Source organism: Tamandua tetradactyla, chromosome 3, assembly GCF_023851605.1.
Source record: "Tamandua tetradactyla isolate mTamTet1 chromosome 3, mTamTet1.pri, whole genome shotgun sequence".
Taxonomy (NCBI): Eukaryota; Metazoa; Chordata; class Mammalia; order Pilosa; family Myrmecophagidae; genus Tamandua; species Tamandua tetradactyla.
Genome location: NC_135329.1, coordinates 3,426,830 through 3,444,097, shown reverse-complemented (window position 1 = coordinate 3,444,097; position 17,268 = coordinate 3,426,830). Strand labels below are relative to the sequence as shown.

Here is a 17,268-nt window from a genome sequence, read left to right as displayed (position 1 = left end):
TAGGAAGCTCATGAATATGTTATGAGTGTCATAGAAAGGGAGAAGAGTAAGAGGGCAGAAAGAATGGAGGAAATAATTACAGAAAATTTCCCAATTCTTGTGAAAGACAGAATTACAGATCCACAAAGTGCAGCATATTCCAAACAGTATAGACCCAAATAGACCTACTCCAAGACACTTACTAATCAGATTGTCAAATGTCAAAGAATCCTGAAGGCACCAAGAGAAAAGCAATCCATCACAAACAAGGGAGCTCAATACAACTATGGGCAGATCAGAAACCATGGAGGCGAGAATGCAGATATGTTAGCTTTAAGTTACTGGAAGAGAAAAACTGCCAACCCAGAATTCCATGTCCGGCAAAACTGTCCTTCAAAAATGGGGGAGAGCGCCCAGGGTTGTGGCCATGTGCAGCGGCGGCAGTTGTTCCACTTCCCCTCCGGCCCAGGCCGTCACCATTGCCGAAGGCTCCTTGCCCTCCCCTCCTTGGCGTCCGCCGGGCTGGGGTTGCCACTGCGCTGTTGCGCGGCTGCTCTTCCCGTGCGGCTTCCCCATCCCACCCCTTCCTTCCCTGCACTGTGCGTTTGCGGGGGCGGCTCCGGAGCACACCGGGAGTTCGGACTGAGGCGTCTAGCTGGGGCGGGGACCTTTCATCGCCTGAGGAGAAGATGGTGGCTTAGTAAGACGCGTGGATCTTAGTTCCTCCTCCAGAACAGTTACTAGGGGAGTAGAAACGATACAGAACAGCTCCCGGAGCCGAGACAGATATCAAAAAGACAGCGTACCGCATGCTGGAACGGCTGACTGTCTGGGAAAACCAGCTCGGGTGAGATCGCTGAGGGGCGCGGGCTTCCCCGGGCCGGGGCGGCAAGCGGCCGGAGTCCCTCCCTTCCTCCTTCCCGGGCCAGCTGGTAGAATTGGACAGGCGGTCCCCTCAAGCCGCAGCAGCTGGCGACCCCCCCACGCGCGGCCCCCCGTACCAACTGGGAGAATTGGATCGGAGATCCCCAGGCCGCGGAGAACGGTGACCGGGGCCCCTTCCAGACACGTGACTTCCCGGTCCGGCTGGGAACCGGTGCACTCTCCCGGGCCGCGGCGGCTGACGCCCTCCCGCCACGTTTGGCACCCCAGGCCGACTAGGAGATTTGAATGGGTGCTCTCCCGGGCTGCGGCGGCCGGCGAACCTCCCCGCGTTCAGATCCCCGGGCCGGCTGGCACTCTTCCAAGCTGTTTCGGCTGGCGAACCTCCCCCACGGCGAGAGTTTTCCAAAGTTAAAGGACCCACAGCACCTTTTACTGGTGGGACCCGCAGACAAACGTGTGCCATGAGCGCCACCTACTAGGCAGGATGAGAAAAACAGAACCCAGAGATTTCACAGAAAAATCTTTCAACCTGTTGGGTCCAACACACAGGGAAATTTGAGTAAATGCCCAGACGCCAGGAGAAGATAACGGATCACGCTCAGAAAATTGAAAATATGGCCCAGTCAAAGGAGCAAACCAATAGTTCAAATGAGATACAGGAGCTGAGACAACTAATGCTGAATATACGAACAGAAATGGAAAACCTCTTCAAAAACCAAATCGATAAATTGAGGGAGGACATGAAGAAGACATGGACTGAACAAAAAGAAGAAATAGAAAAACTGAAAAAACAAATCACAGAACTTATGGAAGTGAAGGATAAAGTAGAAAAGATGGAAAAAACAATGGATACCTACAATGATAGATTTAAAGAGACAGAAGATAGAATTAGTGATTTGGAGGATGGAACATCTGAATTCCAAAAAGAAACAGAAACTATAGGGAAAAGAATGGAAAAATTTGAACAGGTGATCAGGGAACTGAAGGACAATACGAACCGCACAAATATACGTGTTGTGGTTGTCCCAGGAGAAGAGAAGGGAAAAGGAGGAGAAAAACTAATGGAAGAAATTATCACTGAAAATTTCCCAACTCTTATGAAAGACCTAAAATTACAGATCCAAGAAGTGCAGCGCACCCCAAAGAGAATAGACCCAAATAGGCGTTCTCCAAGACACTTACTAGTTAGAATGTCAGAGGTCAAAGAGAAAGAGAGGATCTTGAAAGCAGCAAGAGAAAAACAATCCATCACATACAAGGGAAACCCAATAAGACTATGTGTAGATTTCTCAACAGAAACCATGGAAGCTAGAAGACAGTGTGATGATATATTTAAATTACAAAAAGAGAAAAACAGCCAAGCAAGACTTCTATATCCAGCAAAATTGTCCTTCAAAAATGAGGGAGAAATTAAAACATTCTCAGACAAAAAGTCACCGAGAGAATTTGTGACCAAGAGACCAGCTCTGCAAGAAATACTAAAGGTAGCACTAGAGTCAGATACGAAAAAACAGAAGAGAGAGGTATGGAGAAGTGTGTAGAAAGAAGGAAAATCAGATATGATGTACATAATACAAAAGACAAAATTGTAGAGGAAAATATTATCCAAACAGTAATAACACTAAATGTTAATGGGCTGAATTCCCCAATCAAAAGACATAGACTGGCAGAATGGATTAAAAAACAGCATCCTTCTATATGCTGTCTACAGGAAACACATCTTAGACCCAAAGATAAACATAGGTTGAAAGTGAAAGGTTGGGAAAAGATATTTCATGCAAATAACAACCAGAAAAGAGCAGGAGTGGCTATACTAATATCCAACAAATTAGACTTAAATGTAAAACAGTTAAAAGAGACAAAGAAGGACACTATCTACTAATAAAAGGAACAATTAAAAAAGAAGACATAACAATCATAAATATTTACGCACCGAACCAGAATGCCCCAAAATATGTGAGGAATACACTGCAAACACTGAAAAGGGAAATAGACACATATACCATAATAGTTGGAGACTTCAATTCACCACTCTCATCAATGGACAGAACATCTAGACAGAGGATCAGTAAAGAAATAGAGAATCTGAATATTACTATAAATGAGCTAGACTTAACAGACATTTATAGGACATTACATCCCACAACAGCAGGATACACCTTTTTCTCAAGTGCTCATGGATCATTCTCAAAGACAGACCATATGCTGGGTCACAAAGCAAGTCTTAACAAATTTAAAAAGATTGAAATCATACACAACACTTTCTCGGCATAAAGGAATGAAGTTGGAAATCAATAATAGGCGGAGTGCCAGAAAATTCACAGATACGTGGAGGCTCAATAACACACTCTTAAACGAGTGGGTCAAAGAGGAAATTGCAAGAGAAATTAGTAAATACCTCGAGGCGAATGAAAATGAAAACACAACATATCAAAACTTATGGGACGCAGCAAAGGCAGTGCTAAGAGGGAAATTTATTGCCCTAAATGCCTATATCAGAAAAGAAGAAAAGGCGAAAATGCAGGAATTAACTGTCCACTTGGAAGAACTGGAGAAAGAACAGCAAACTAACCCCAAAGCAAGCAAAAGGAAAGAAATAACAAAGATTAGAGCAGAAATAAATGAAATTGAGAACATGAAAACAATAGAGAAAATCAATAAGACCAGAAGTTGGTTCTATGAGAAAATCATTAAGATTGATGGGCCCTTATCAAGATTGACAAAAAGAAGAAGAGAGAGGATGCAAATAAATAAGATCAGAAATGGAAGAGGAGACATAACTACTGACCTCACAGAAATAAAGAAGGTAATAACAGGATACTATGAACAACTTTACGCTAATAAATACAACAATTTAGATGAAATGGATGGGTTCCAACTTTGACTCAAGAAGAAATAGATGGCCTCAACAAACCAATCACAAGTAAAGAAATTGAATTAGTCATTCAAAAACTTCCTAAAAAGAAAAGTCCAGGACCAGACGGCTTCACATGTGAATTCTATCAAACATTCCAGAAAGAATTAATACCAACTCTCCTCAAACTCTTCAAAAAAATCGAAGTGGAGGGAAAACTACCTAATTCATTCTATGAAGCCAACATCACCCTCATACCAAAACCAGGCAAAGATATTACAAAAAAAGAAAACTACAGACCAATCTCTCTAATGAATATAGATGCAAAAATCTTCAATAAAATTCTAGCAAATCGTATCCAACAACACATTAAAAGAATTATACATCATGACCAAGTAGGATTCATCCCAGGTATGCAAGGATGGTTCAACATAAGAAAATCAATTAATGTAATACACCACATCAACAAATCAAAGCAGAAAAATCACATGATCATCTCAATTGATGCAGAGAAGGCATTTGACAAGATTCAACATCCTTTCCTGTTGAAAACACTTCAAAAGATAGGAATACAAGGGAACTTCCTTAAAATGATAGAGGGAATATATGAAAAACCCACAGCTAATATCATCCTCAATGGGGAAAAATTGAAAACTTTCCCCCTAAGATCAGGAACAAGACAAGGATGTCCATTGTCACCACTAGTATTCAACATTGTGTTGGAGGTTCTAGCCAGAGCAATTAGACAAGAAAAAGAAATACAAGGCATCAAAATTGGAAAGGAAGAAGTAAAACTATCACTGTTTGCAGACGATATGATACTATACGTCGAAAACCCGGAAAAATCCACAACAAAACTACTAGAGCTAACAAATGAGTACAGCAAAGTAGCAGGTTACAAGATCAACATTCAAAAATCTGTAGCATTTCTATACACTAGTAATGAATAAGCTGAGGGGGAAATCAAGAAACGAATCCCATTTACAATTGCAACTAAACGAATAAAATACCTAGGAATAAACTTAACTAAAGAGACAAAAAACCTATATAAAGAAAACAACAAAAAACTGCTAAAAGAAATCACAGAAGACCTAAGTAGATGGAAGGGCATACCGTGTTCATGGATTGGAAGACTGAATATAGTTAAGATGTCAATCCTACCTAAATTGATCTACAGATTCAATGCAATACCAATCAAAATCCCAACAACTTATTTTTCAGAAATAGAAAAACCAATAAGCAAATTTATCTGGAAGGCAGGGTGCCCCGAATTGCTAAAAACATCTTGAGGAAAAAAAACGAAACTGGAGGTCTCGCGCTGCCTGACTTTAAGGCATATTATGAAGCCACAGTGGTCAAAACAGCATGGTATTGGCATAAAGATAGATATATCGACCAATGGAATTGAATAGAGTGCTCAGATATAGACCCTCTCATCTATGGACATTTGATCTTTGATAAGGCAGTCAAGCCAACTCACCTGGGACAGAACAGTCTCTTCAATAAATGATGCCTAGAGAACTGGATATCCATATGCAAAAGAATGAAAGAAGACCCATATCTCACACCCTATACAAAAGTGAACTCAAAATGGATCAAAGATCTAAACATTAGGTCTAAGACCATAAAACAGTTAGAGGAAAATGTTGGAAGATATCTTATGAAACTTACAATTGGAGGCGGTTTTATGGACCTTAAACCTAAAGCAAGAGCACTGAAGAAAGAAAGAAAGAAATGGGAGCTCCTCAAAATTAAACACTTTTTTGCATCAAAGAACTTCATCAAGAAAGTAGAAAGACAGCCTACACAATTGGAGACAATATTTGGAAATGACATATCAGATAAAGGTCTAGTATCCAGAATTTATAAAGAGATTATTCAACTCAACAACAAAAAGACAGCCAGCGCAATTACAAAATGGGAAAAAGACTTGAACAGACACCTCTCAGAAGAGGAAATACAAATGGCCAAAAAGCACATGAAGAGATGCTCAATGTCCCTGGCCATTAGAGAAATGCAAATCAAAACCACAATGAGATATCATCTCACACCCACCAGAATGGCCATTATCAACAAAACAGAAAATGACAAGTGCTGGAGAGGATGCGGAGAAAGAGGCACACTTATATCCATTGTTGGTGGGAATGTCAAATGGTGCAACCACTGTGGAAGGCAGTTTGGCGGTTCCTCAGAAAGCTGAATATAGAATTGCCATACGACCCAGCAATACCATTGCTGGGTATCTACTCAGAGGACTTAAGGGCAAAGACACAAACGGACATTTGCACACCAGTGTTTATAGCAGCGTTATTTACAATTGCAAAGAGATGGAAACAGCCAAAATGTCCATCAACAGACGAGTGGCTAAACAAACTGTGGTATATACATATGATGGAATATTATGCAGCTTTAAGACAGAATAAACTTATGAATCATGTAATAACATGGATGAACCTAGAGAACATTATGCTGAGTGAGTCTAGCCAAAAACTAAAGGACAAATACTGTATGGTCCCACTGATGTGAACCGACATTCGAGAATAAACTTGGAATATGTCATTGGTAACAGAGTTCAGCAGGAGTTAGAAACAGGGTAAGATACTGGGATTCGAGCTGAAGGGATATAGACTGTGCAACAGGACTAGATACAAAAACTCAAAAATGGACAGCATAATAACACCTAATTGTAAAGTAGTCATGTTAAAACACTGAATGAAGCTGCATCTGAGATATAGGGTTTTTTTTTGTCTGTTTGTCTTTTTTTTTTGTACTATTTTTTTCTCTATATTAACATTCTATATCTTTTTCTGTTGTTTTGCTCATTCTTCTAAATCGATGCGAATGTTCTAAGAAATGATGATCATGCATCTATGTGATGATGTTAAGAATTACTGATTGCATATGTAGAATGGAATGATTTCTAAATGTTGGGTTAATTTCTTTTTTTTTCTTTAATTAATAAAAAAATAATAAAATAAATGGGGGAGAGTTTAAAATATTTCAGACAGACATTGAGAGAGCTCGTGAACAACAGACCTGCTCTGCAAGAAATACTAAAGGAGACCACTATAAGCAGATAGGAAAAGACAGGAGAGAAAAGCCTGGAGAAGAGTAGAGAACTGAAGACCATTGTATTAGCTAGGGTTCTCTAGAGAAACAGAATCAACAGGGATCACTCACAAATATAAAATTTATAAAAGTGTCTCACATGACTGCGGGAACACAGAGTCCAAAATCTACAGGGCAGGCTGTGAAGCTGACGATTCCGATGGAGGGTCTGGACGAACTCCACAGGAGAGGCTCACCAGCCAAGACAGGAAGAGCCTGTCTTTTGTAAATTCTCCTTAAAAGTCTTCCAGTGATCAGATTAAGCATTACGCATTGCAGAAGACACTCCCCTTTGGCTGATTACAAATATAATCAGCTATGGATGTAGCTGACATGATCATGATTTAATTCTATGAAATGTCCTCATCACAACAGGCCAGCACTTGCCCAAACAGACAAACAGTTACCACCACTTGGCCAAGTTGACACATGAACCTAATCATGACAACCATCAATAAAGCTAAGGGGGGAAATGAGATATGATACATCAGAATAAAGTCATGACACATATTGCAAGCGTGAGTGAACCTAGAGGAACTATGGCAAGTGAAACTAGCCATAAACAAAAAGACATATGGTCTCATTAATATGAAATAACATTAATGAGCGAACTGAGAGTTAAAGTTGAGAACACAGGTTATCAGGAGATAAAAGGAGCATCAGGATTGGGCATTTGATGCTGAAGGAGTACAGAATATTCAGCAAGACTGATAGTATAAGGATAATAATTTAGTACACTGAACAAAGCTGAGTGTAAGTATGGGTGAAAGATGAAGGCTAGGAGTATGTGTGACACCAAAAAACAAGAAAGAGAGAAGATAGAGCCTGGGACTGTATAACTTAACAAAACCTAAAGTGGTCAATGATGGTGATTAAATTGTACAGATATAAGAATGTTTTTGCATGAGGGAGAACAAATGAATGTCAACAGTGAAAGGTGCTGAAGGTGGGATGGTAGACGGAAACAATTCAAACTAGGCTCTGTACTTCACAGTAACATTGTAATATGCTTCCATTAAATGTAACAAAGGCAATATGGCAAAGCTGAATGTCACTAAGAGGGGTATATAATTATGGGGTATAGGATTCTCGGTGGTAGTGTTGTTTCTCTGTATTGTTTTCAGTTTTGTCACCTTTTTTTTCTTTGCAGAAGAAATGAATATGTCCTCATATAGATTGTAGTGGTGAATGTCATAACTGTGATTATTCCAGGAACCACTGATTATTTACTTAGGATGGACTTTATGGTGTATAAATAAAACTCTTAAAAAATAAACAGAAAGATGCAAGTGCTGGAGGAAATGTGGGAAGAGAGATGTACCTATTCACTGTTGGTAGGGAAGTAGAATGGTTCAGCTCCTGGAGGGCAGAGTGGTGGTTCCACAGGAGGCTATTGGGTAGCCATATGATCCTGCAGCTCCATTATTAGGAAAGCAGGGACATGAATGGATATTTCTACACTGGTGCTTATGGTGGCAGCATTCATGATTTGCAGATCAACCACAGTTGAATTGTGGTATACACATGCAATGGAACATTGAGCAGCTGCAAGAAGGAATGAAGTTGTGAGGCATGCAACTAGGTGACTGAATCTTCAGGATATTAATTTGAGCTAACTATAATGTGCAAACTCTGAGAATTGAATTTGAGAGCATAGGTTATCCAGGGAAGGCTTATTGTAAAGGTTCCTAGATTCTTATCTCTTATAGCAGTCACAACTATTCCTGAGTTGTAACTTGTTTCTAAATTATGAGATGCTGAGCTCTTTGTGTATAACCATTCATTCCTTGGAGCTTTGGGTATCTGTGTGACACCTGAGACTCAGAGCAAGAGTTCTGCAGCTATGAAAGTCAGTATTAGCCCATATGGGTACCTGTTTAAAAAGCTGAAGAAGAGGTCAGACTTCAATTAAAGATATGAATGAGGCTGATCTGGTTAGGACTAAGGTAAATCAGACTAAAATGTGAAGAATGATTTTGACTGTGTTTTATAACTTCAGCTTCTGTGTGAGACCAAAGGAAAAAATGTTTGTTTGGTACAAAATTTATATTTTTGGTAGCACACTCTCTAGTTTAACTTTTATGGTCAGTTTATTTGAACACCATAATTATATGGAACCTTGAACAGGGAATGAGATCTTTTTGGTATGTATACTTTAATGTGATGCCCTGATACATTCCAGAATAATCTGGGCAGAAGATAAAAAGTATTTGCAAAGTCCCTGTTCTAGTTTGCTAGCTGCCGGAATGCAACACACCAGAGACAGATTGGCTTTTTTTTTTTTTTAAAGAGAGAGGGAGGAAAGGAAGGAAAGACAGAGAAGGAAGGAAGGATGGAAGGAAGGAAGGGAGGAAGAAAGGGAAACATTTTTAAACATTTTCTTGTTTTATTATATTTTGTTTGTTTGTTTGTTTTTTACATGGGCTGGGGCCGGGAATCGAACCGGGGTCCTCCGGCACGGCAGGCAAGCACTCTTGCCCGCTGAGCCACCGCGGCCCGCCCGACAAATTGGCTTTTAATAAAAGGGGATTTATTTTGTTAGTTCTTCAGAGGAAAGGCAGCTAACTTTCCACTGAGGTTCTTTCTTAAGGGGAAGGTCTCTGCTGGTCTTCTCTCCAGGCCCCTGGGTTCCAACAACTATCCCTGGGTGACTTCTTTCTGCATCTCCAAAGGCCTGGGCTGAGCTGCAAGTGCTGAGATGAGGAATGCCTAGCTGCTTAGGCTGTGCTACCTTGCACACCCTCTCATTTAAGCACCAGCCAATTAAGTCAAACGTCACTCATTGCGGCAGACACGCCTCCTAGGCAACTGCATATGTAATTAGCAACAGATGAGGTTCACGTGCCGTTGGCTTATGTCTGCAGCAACAAGACTAGGTATGCTCACCTGGCCAAGTTGACAACTGAATCTAACTAACACAGTCCCATTGAGGGACTTGGGAAAAACGTAAATATTAAACTTCCCCACTTGGGGAAGATCTGATATTCTTGCAAGCATTGGGCTCTACCAATTTAGCAGGCCAAGCGCTTGATCTTGGGGTTGCCCTTGTGAAACTTATTCCTGCAAAGGACAAGCTAAGCCTACTTATAATTATGCCTAAGAATCACCCCCAGGGAACCTCTTTTGTTGATCATATGTGGCCTCTCTCTCTTAAGCCAACTCTGCAAGTAAATTCTCTGCTCTATGTGGGACATGACTCCCAAGGATGAGCCTGGCCATGGCATCATGGGACTGAGAAAGACTTCTTGACCAAAATGAGAAAAATAAATGAAAATAAGTTTTCAGTGACTGAGAGATTACAAATAAGAGTTGAGAGGTCATTCTGGAGATTATGCTTATGCATTATGCAGATATCCTTTTTCAGTTTTTGGTGTATTGGCGTAGCTAGAGGGAAATGCCTGAAATCTTCAAACTGTAATCCAGTAACCTTGATTCTTGAAATGATTGTAGAACCATATGGCTTTCACGTGTTAGGTTGTGAAAACCTTGTGACTAATACTCCCTTTATCCAGTGTATGGATAGATGAGTAAGAAAATAAAGACGAAGAAAAGGGAGGTGAGGTAGGCAATAGTGTGGAAATGTAAGTTTGGGGTTCTTTTTTATTTTTATTTTTTTGGAGTAATAAAATGTTCAAAATTTATTGTGATGAATGCAAAACTGTATGATGATACTGTGAACCATTGATTACATGCTATGTGAATATATCAGTAAAATTGCTGATTAATTTTTTTTAATTAAAAAACACTATTTGAGCAGAATTGGAATAGATTTCTGTAATATTCAAACTGAGAACTTTGGTTGTATTAATGAGAAATGTATGAAATATCTAAACCAAGATTCTTTTACCTATATTGATAATTGAAAGGTGAGCAAGTGAGTGTGTGTGTTTGTTCCTATGATGAGAGAATATTTGGTTCTACAGTTTTCCTTTTTAAAAACCCAAAGTGTCAGGAAAGTGTGGCTAGTGATATATATGGGTGTTGGATATACATGTTAATTGTCTCAGCTGTATATATGATATACGCCACAATACAGTGTTGGAATTTTTGCTTTAAACAGGCATATGTGTCTCAGAAAAATTAAGAGGAAAACTAGTTCTTTGTATTTGTGCACATATTTACCATTTTTAGTGATCTTTATTCCTTCCTGAAGATCTGAGTTTCCATCTGGTATCATTTTCCTTCAGCCTAAAGAGCTGCTGCTGCTGCTTTTTTTTTTGCCCCCTAAGCATTTCTTGAGGTAGAGATCTGCTACGTGAATTTTATTAGTTTTCTTTTATCCAGAAATGTCTTTCTTTAGCTTTTATTCTTGAAAGATATCTTTATCAGATGTAATATTCTCAAGGTTTTTTTTTTTTCTTTCACCATTTTACAGGTGCCATTGCATTGTCTTCTGTTCTCCATTGTTTCTGATTAGAAGTCAGTGGTGACTCACATCTTTGTTCCCCTGTGAGCCATTTTGCTCTGGCTGCTTTCAGAATTTTTCTCCGTATCTTTGGTTTTTAGCATTTTGCTTGTGATGGGTAGGTGTGGTTTTCTTTGTATTTACCTCTGTTGAGGTTCATTGAACTTATTAAACTTAAGTTCAGCTTTCACTAAGTACAAGAAATTTTTGCCATTGTTTCTTCACATACTTTCCTTTTGGGGCTCCATTGGTCATTGAGGCTTAGCTTGTTTTTTTCTACTTTTTTTCTTTCTGTTGTTCAGATGGAAATTTTTGTGGATCTCTCTTCATGTTCACTGTTTCTTCATGTTCACTGTTTCTTTCTTCTTTTATCTCCAATCTGCTGTTAAGCACATCCAGTAAAATTTTTTCAGATTTAGAATTTTCATTTGGTTATTTTTGTGGTTTTTCTTTCCCTCCTAAATTTTTCATTTTTTTCAGTCAATGGGAATATATTTTTCTTTTAGTCTCTGAGCACTGTTATAATAGTTACTTTAAAGTCTTTGTTTGTAATTCTAATTTCTGGGTCTTTTCAGAGGCCAGTCTCTATTAATTGACTTCAGCCTTTTGTGTAGGTAACATTTTCCTTTTTGTTCATGTCTAGTAATTTTGGGTTGTGTTCTAGATTTTATGGTGAATATATTGAAGATATCCTAGATTCCATTGTAACTCTCATGATGAATATTGGATTTTCATTGTTTAGTTTTGTTATCATGGGACTCATTCCAATTTCCTGTGACTCCTGTGTTGGTCTGCAGCAGATTTTTTTTTTTTTTTTTACCAGTAAAGCTATTTATTAATCATTTGGATTGTGTTCATGACAAGAAAGATAAAGAGAAGAATCATATGCACAATATAACTTGAGAAAATGGGTTGGATCCAGGATGGTATCAAGATATTTTGTTCTTCAGCAGGTGGAGTTCAAGAGTCTTGGAAAAGTGGGAAATGTGGTAGGTGAATGGGATGAGTGAACTTCTTGAAGGCCCTTACCTTCCAAAGGACAGACTTATTTCCCACATTGGCTTCCTGAGTCAAAACTTCCTCAATTTCTTTCCTCAGAAGTCCCAGGACAATTTGGAGCTTTACCTTTTTTTTGGGGGGGTGGGGTGGGGTGAAATTACAGCCCCACACAACTTGTTTTTGTTAAGCGAATTTGTCTCAGCTATACTTTTTTTTTTTTGCAGCAGAAATTTTTGTTCTGATCTTTTAGTCTTATTTGTGTTCACTTTGTAAGAACTGTTAATGAATCCAGGTTTTCTAGCACGTTAACAAGAGAACAGAATAATAGCTTGAAACCCTCTGCTAGCATACTTTTCTTCCTTCAGATTCTTGCATCTCTTCCCATTGGTTAGTGATTTGAGTACTCTAGCTAGGTTGTTGTATCTTTTAGCTATTTTTATAGATGTGGTGGTATCTCATTGTGGTTTTACGTTTGTATTTCCATAAAGATTAAAGATGTGAGCATTTTTTCATATGCTTCTTTGCAGTCCATATATCTTCTTTGATGTGTAGTATCCATTCAGATCTTTTGCCCATTTTTTAACTTGAGTGGTTTATCTCTTCTTGATTTTTTAAAGAGTTTTTTATATTTTTATTATCAGATATGTGATATTTTCTTCTAACCTGCAGCTTGTTCTCATTTTCTTTGCAGTGACTTTGGCTGTTGAAATTCAATTTATCAAGATTTTTATTTGTGGATTGTGTTTTTTATTTTGGTCTAAAAGCTGACTGCCATACACAAGATCATAAAGATTTTCTCTTGTGTATTCCTAGAAGTCTTGTAATTTTTATATTTTGGTGTATTATCTATTTTGAGTTCATTTTTATACTAAGGTGTGAAATACATTTTGAAGTTCATTTTCTGCCTATGACTGTCCAGTTCTAGCACCATTTGGTGAAAAGATTGAAGAGCTTTTTGACAGCTGGATTTTAAATGCTTATGTGTTAAGCACAGTTATATTACATTATCTAATTTGCTTTTCACAAGTCCATGTGGTAGATACTGCGGTTATCCTCAGATGAGGAAATTGAGGGGGAAAAAGTTTAGATTACTTGTCTAGATTTGTAGAACTTGAATTATATAATTTGAATCCAGGAGTTTGAGCTTTTTATCTTTAAGGCTGATGGCAGGGATTCAAATTTGGAAATGACAATCGGCATCATTCAGAAAGATGACTTAATTGCATCTCAAAATATAGATTGCAGGATGGGAAGACAGGAGAGGGTTGGTCTGAACAGTCAGATAATTGGAACTGAGTGATATGGATGGATTTAAGTGAGGTTAGAAGGTCAATTTGGCAGGACTTGGTAAGTGATTGGATAGTAGATATAAGAAAGAAAAGAATTAAAGTTAGAAGTGGGGAAGAACGGTAAAGTTGGAATTCCCTGTGGTCAGTTGGGAGTGGGGAGAGGAGATGATTCCCAAATTTACATTTGGTTTGTACACATATAAATGTGGGGATCCCTAAGCAGGTAGACAGTTCTTAAAGTAGATGTTACTCAGGATAAAGGGTAGAAAAGAGAGCGCATTGGACAGAATTCTAAGATTCATGGAATGGGAGACAAACAGGAGTCTGAGAAACCTGAAAAGTAGCAACTGGAGACATAGGAAAATAATGAGAAAAGTTATTATAAGAGGTAAAAATAAGAACAGAGAACTTTTATAGGAAGGGAGGGGTGCTTTATTATATCACATGCTGTGGAGTTTTAGAGAGAGAACTGGCTGGGGAAAATAATAGGAACATATTATAAAGCGCAGTTGAGTTTGAAGACTGAATTTTTAGTGACCCCAATCTTGAACAGTTTTCTCTGTACCAGTTACTTTGGGAAGCAAAGGCCACTAAATTAAAAAACACACTAATTGCCAGGAAGAGATAAAAGAACAACTTAAGCTATTTGTTAGGAATGGAAAGATAGAAAAATATGCTTTAGTTGTAGTTTGAAGAGAAGGGAAAGGAATTGATCTTGAGGAAGCCTTATTCTGAATTCTGTCATTTTCATAGCAGATTAATTTATATGTTGCTTTGAAGTAGAAATGGATCAGCATCTTAATGGCTGAATTTATTTTGCAACTTAAATATTTTCAGTGAAAAATTTTTGTGTATCATGTAAGAGTTACAAATAAAAATCTTCAGTGAAAAAATTGTAATGCAAAATAATTTTATAATAGAAAATACAAAATAAAACGATAGTTATATTTTGGTGTCTGTGCTCCGTTCTAATATTTTACCTTCCTCCAGTTCTTCTGCTTAAGATACTAGTAGGGGTTTCTTTAGCATACAGAATAATCCAACAAGACCCTCAATCTCAGGTTTTCCCCATAAATTTTAATGTAAATTATCATGGACTCTGGGAAAACCAGTCTTCTTAGAGAAAGCCATTCTTGCCCCTCTCAGATCACACAGATATCAGTAGTTGATATAGCCTATTGTCTAAAAGTATCTTTCTATTAATTTTTGTTCTTGTTATTCAACAGGTTTGATCTGTGGATGAAATGAATCATGATTTTCAAGCTCTTGCATTAGAATCTCGGGGAATGGGAGAGGTAAATATTTATGAATATTATGAATGGGAGAGGTAAATATTTATACCATACTTTAATTATTTCAGCCATTGAGAATTATTTTTTTTAACCATAAATCTTCATAACAATGGTTGTGTCTTCCAGATGATGTTGGGTTTAATCTCAGATCATACACCTCTGTAGTTAATAATTTTAAGCTTTTTTCTTTCACATTTAGCAGTAATTTTTAGTGTGATTATTTGTGTCCAGGGAATTGATTGAATTGATTAGAGAATGCCAGATTTTTGTAAACTTTAATTAGCTTTTCTCAGAAAAAACACTTTCTTTACCCTTGTCCTGCTGTTTTATATGTGTATGCTGTGTTTGCTTTAGGTGCACTGACTGTTCACAGTTCTCTCTCCCCAGATTGCTCTTTTCCACCCATAGCTTTTGGCTTAATAAACTAATCTTCTACAAGATGCTATTAAAAAGTGACTCTTATCTATTGTCCTATTTTTGTCTGCAGTTAAATTAATTGCTTCCTCATCTGACATCTCAGTTCTTTATACAAACTTTTATTATATTAGTAGTCACAGTTTGTTTTATATTTGTCTCTCTCCCTTGTAGATTGTTAGCTTTGAATGCCTAAGCTTATAGTAGGTACTCAACAATTTTTAATGAACTTTGTCACTCCTGTTAATCTGTAATTTTAATTGGGGGCACCCCATTTAACCTCACTCCTCTATTTTTATGGCATCGAAAATACTTAAAGTTTTCCATATACCTAATGAATATTTAGAAAAGTTTAATTATGAAAACCTTGTGGTCACATCTTTACTTTGTCATGTTCTATAATACCTAACTTGATGTGGACTGATAATAGAAAATAATGGTGAACAGACCTAAGATGTAATTAACTGCTTGCTCCTGGAGATTATTTTACTTTGGTAGATTAGAGACCTTCATGAGACTCACTCCATCCAATGCTGTGCTCTTCAGATGCAGAAAAAGAGTCCAGTCACTCCTCTGGGCCACAAGAGGGCACCCTGCAGCTAGCTAACCCTCCCCTTCTCCAGAACAGCGTTTTCCAAAGAGTTTGTCATTTTCAGAGGACTGATTTAAGGGTGAGTTAAGGTGCTTAAGCTTAAGTATTGCCAATATAAACTTGTTAGTCCAGTGTAAAATTCTGGGCCCTAAAACAAATTTGAGCAAGGAAAAAAAATTTTTTTATTAAAAGTAAACTACATACAACTTTGCTGCAGTGCATCGGCTGCTTAGGCATTGTTTTCACTGTAGGGGAATAAAAAGAGGTCATTGAAAAGGGCTTTCATTTTTTCCCCTGCCACTTGTTTTATTTGTTCTTTAGAAAGCAGAAGAACGAATCTTCAAAGTGAATTTTGATAATGTTTCAGCTTTTAATTATGACAAATGTGAACTTGCTGATTCTTTTAAAAGCAAGTAGAGTCATACACACCTACCTTAATTTTAGTTAGACTCCCTGGCTACTTCCCAAATCTACATTGTGTGTATATTTTTTAATTGGCTTTTTTCTTCCTTTCCAAATACAACATTTGACAAATCCAAAGACTTTTTTTTTTTCACAGTTGAAGTAGATGACATGATCAGAAATGATAGTTGAAAGGGTTTAGTTATTTGGGAGTAGAGGAAGATGTCTGAGGTTTTGCAAAAGAAGAGCTGGGTAAATAGTATGTTAAACCAATTAAACTTAAATCCAGGCTTTCTTACTGGAAGTGTTAGATACCCAGAGTGAAAGTGACCAGGGTTTAGACTGTTAGCTGGTGAATAGCTGCAGGTGATAGTGCATTTGTGACCTTCATCCAGTAAAAATGTGTTTTTAAATACGCTATTATTCACTAAATTTTTTTGCCTTAACAGTTTTCCAATTAATACTGCTATCTCTAAGAGTTAGCTAAAAAACCTACTCAGATTTCTGTTTCTGGGTTCTCTCTCCCACAAGCCTTTCTATCTTTCCTCATCTCACAGGCAGCAGGGAACCTTCTGGGATTTCCTTCTTTGCCTGTCTCTCTCTCACCAGTCTTCTCCTCCTTTCCTGACAGGTGAGGTGTTTGTTTTGTTTTGTTTTATCCCAGAATTCATTCTTCAAAATAAATTAAAAGTAGCCTTGAGCTTCTGGCTCTTTAATTTTCTAAAATTGCTTGTTTATTTTTCTAATGCAAAATCCTTTTTTAATGGATTGCCCTAGTTCTGCCTTTTTAAAAAATGAAGTTTTTGCTTATTATGTGTTGAGTTGTAGATCTTTAATGTCCAAAACACTGTATTTAAATACAGAACTAATTGGAAATATACTATTTTTTTTTTGTAGATCTTGATGCCTTTACTAACCCATCATCAGAGAGGGTTGTCTCTTCTAGTGTTCATCCAAAAATAGAAACAGAATTATATTTTTGTAATTTTCCATTTATAAACTCATCCTTTCCTTTTTTCACTAACAGCATGCTTTTGTCAAAAGACCTG

At 37.8% G+C, this 17,268-nt stretch overlaps 1 protein-coding gene across 10 annotated transcripts in view; it reads left to right on the top strand.

Moving 5' to 3' along the window:
• Positions 1 to 17,268, top strand: part of PUM2 (pumilio RNA binding family member 2) — a 102,377-nt gene that overhangs the window by 22,317 nt on the left and 62,792 nt on the right. For 9 of the 10 annotated variants that reach the window (XM_077152166.1, XM_077152167.1, XM_077152174.1 and 6 more), the window contains exon 2: positions 14,746 to 14,814. In XM_077152166.1, coding sequence (XP_077008281.1) covers positions 14,764 to 14,814 — 51 coding nt within the window. In that variant the 5' untranslated portion in view covers positions 14,746 to 14,763. Of the gene's footprint in view, positions 1 to 14,745; positions 14,815 to 15,771; positions 15,897 to 17,268 lie in introns of those variants that run through there. The other variant, XM_077152173.1, reaches the window with a different exon arrangement.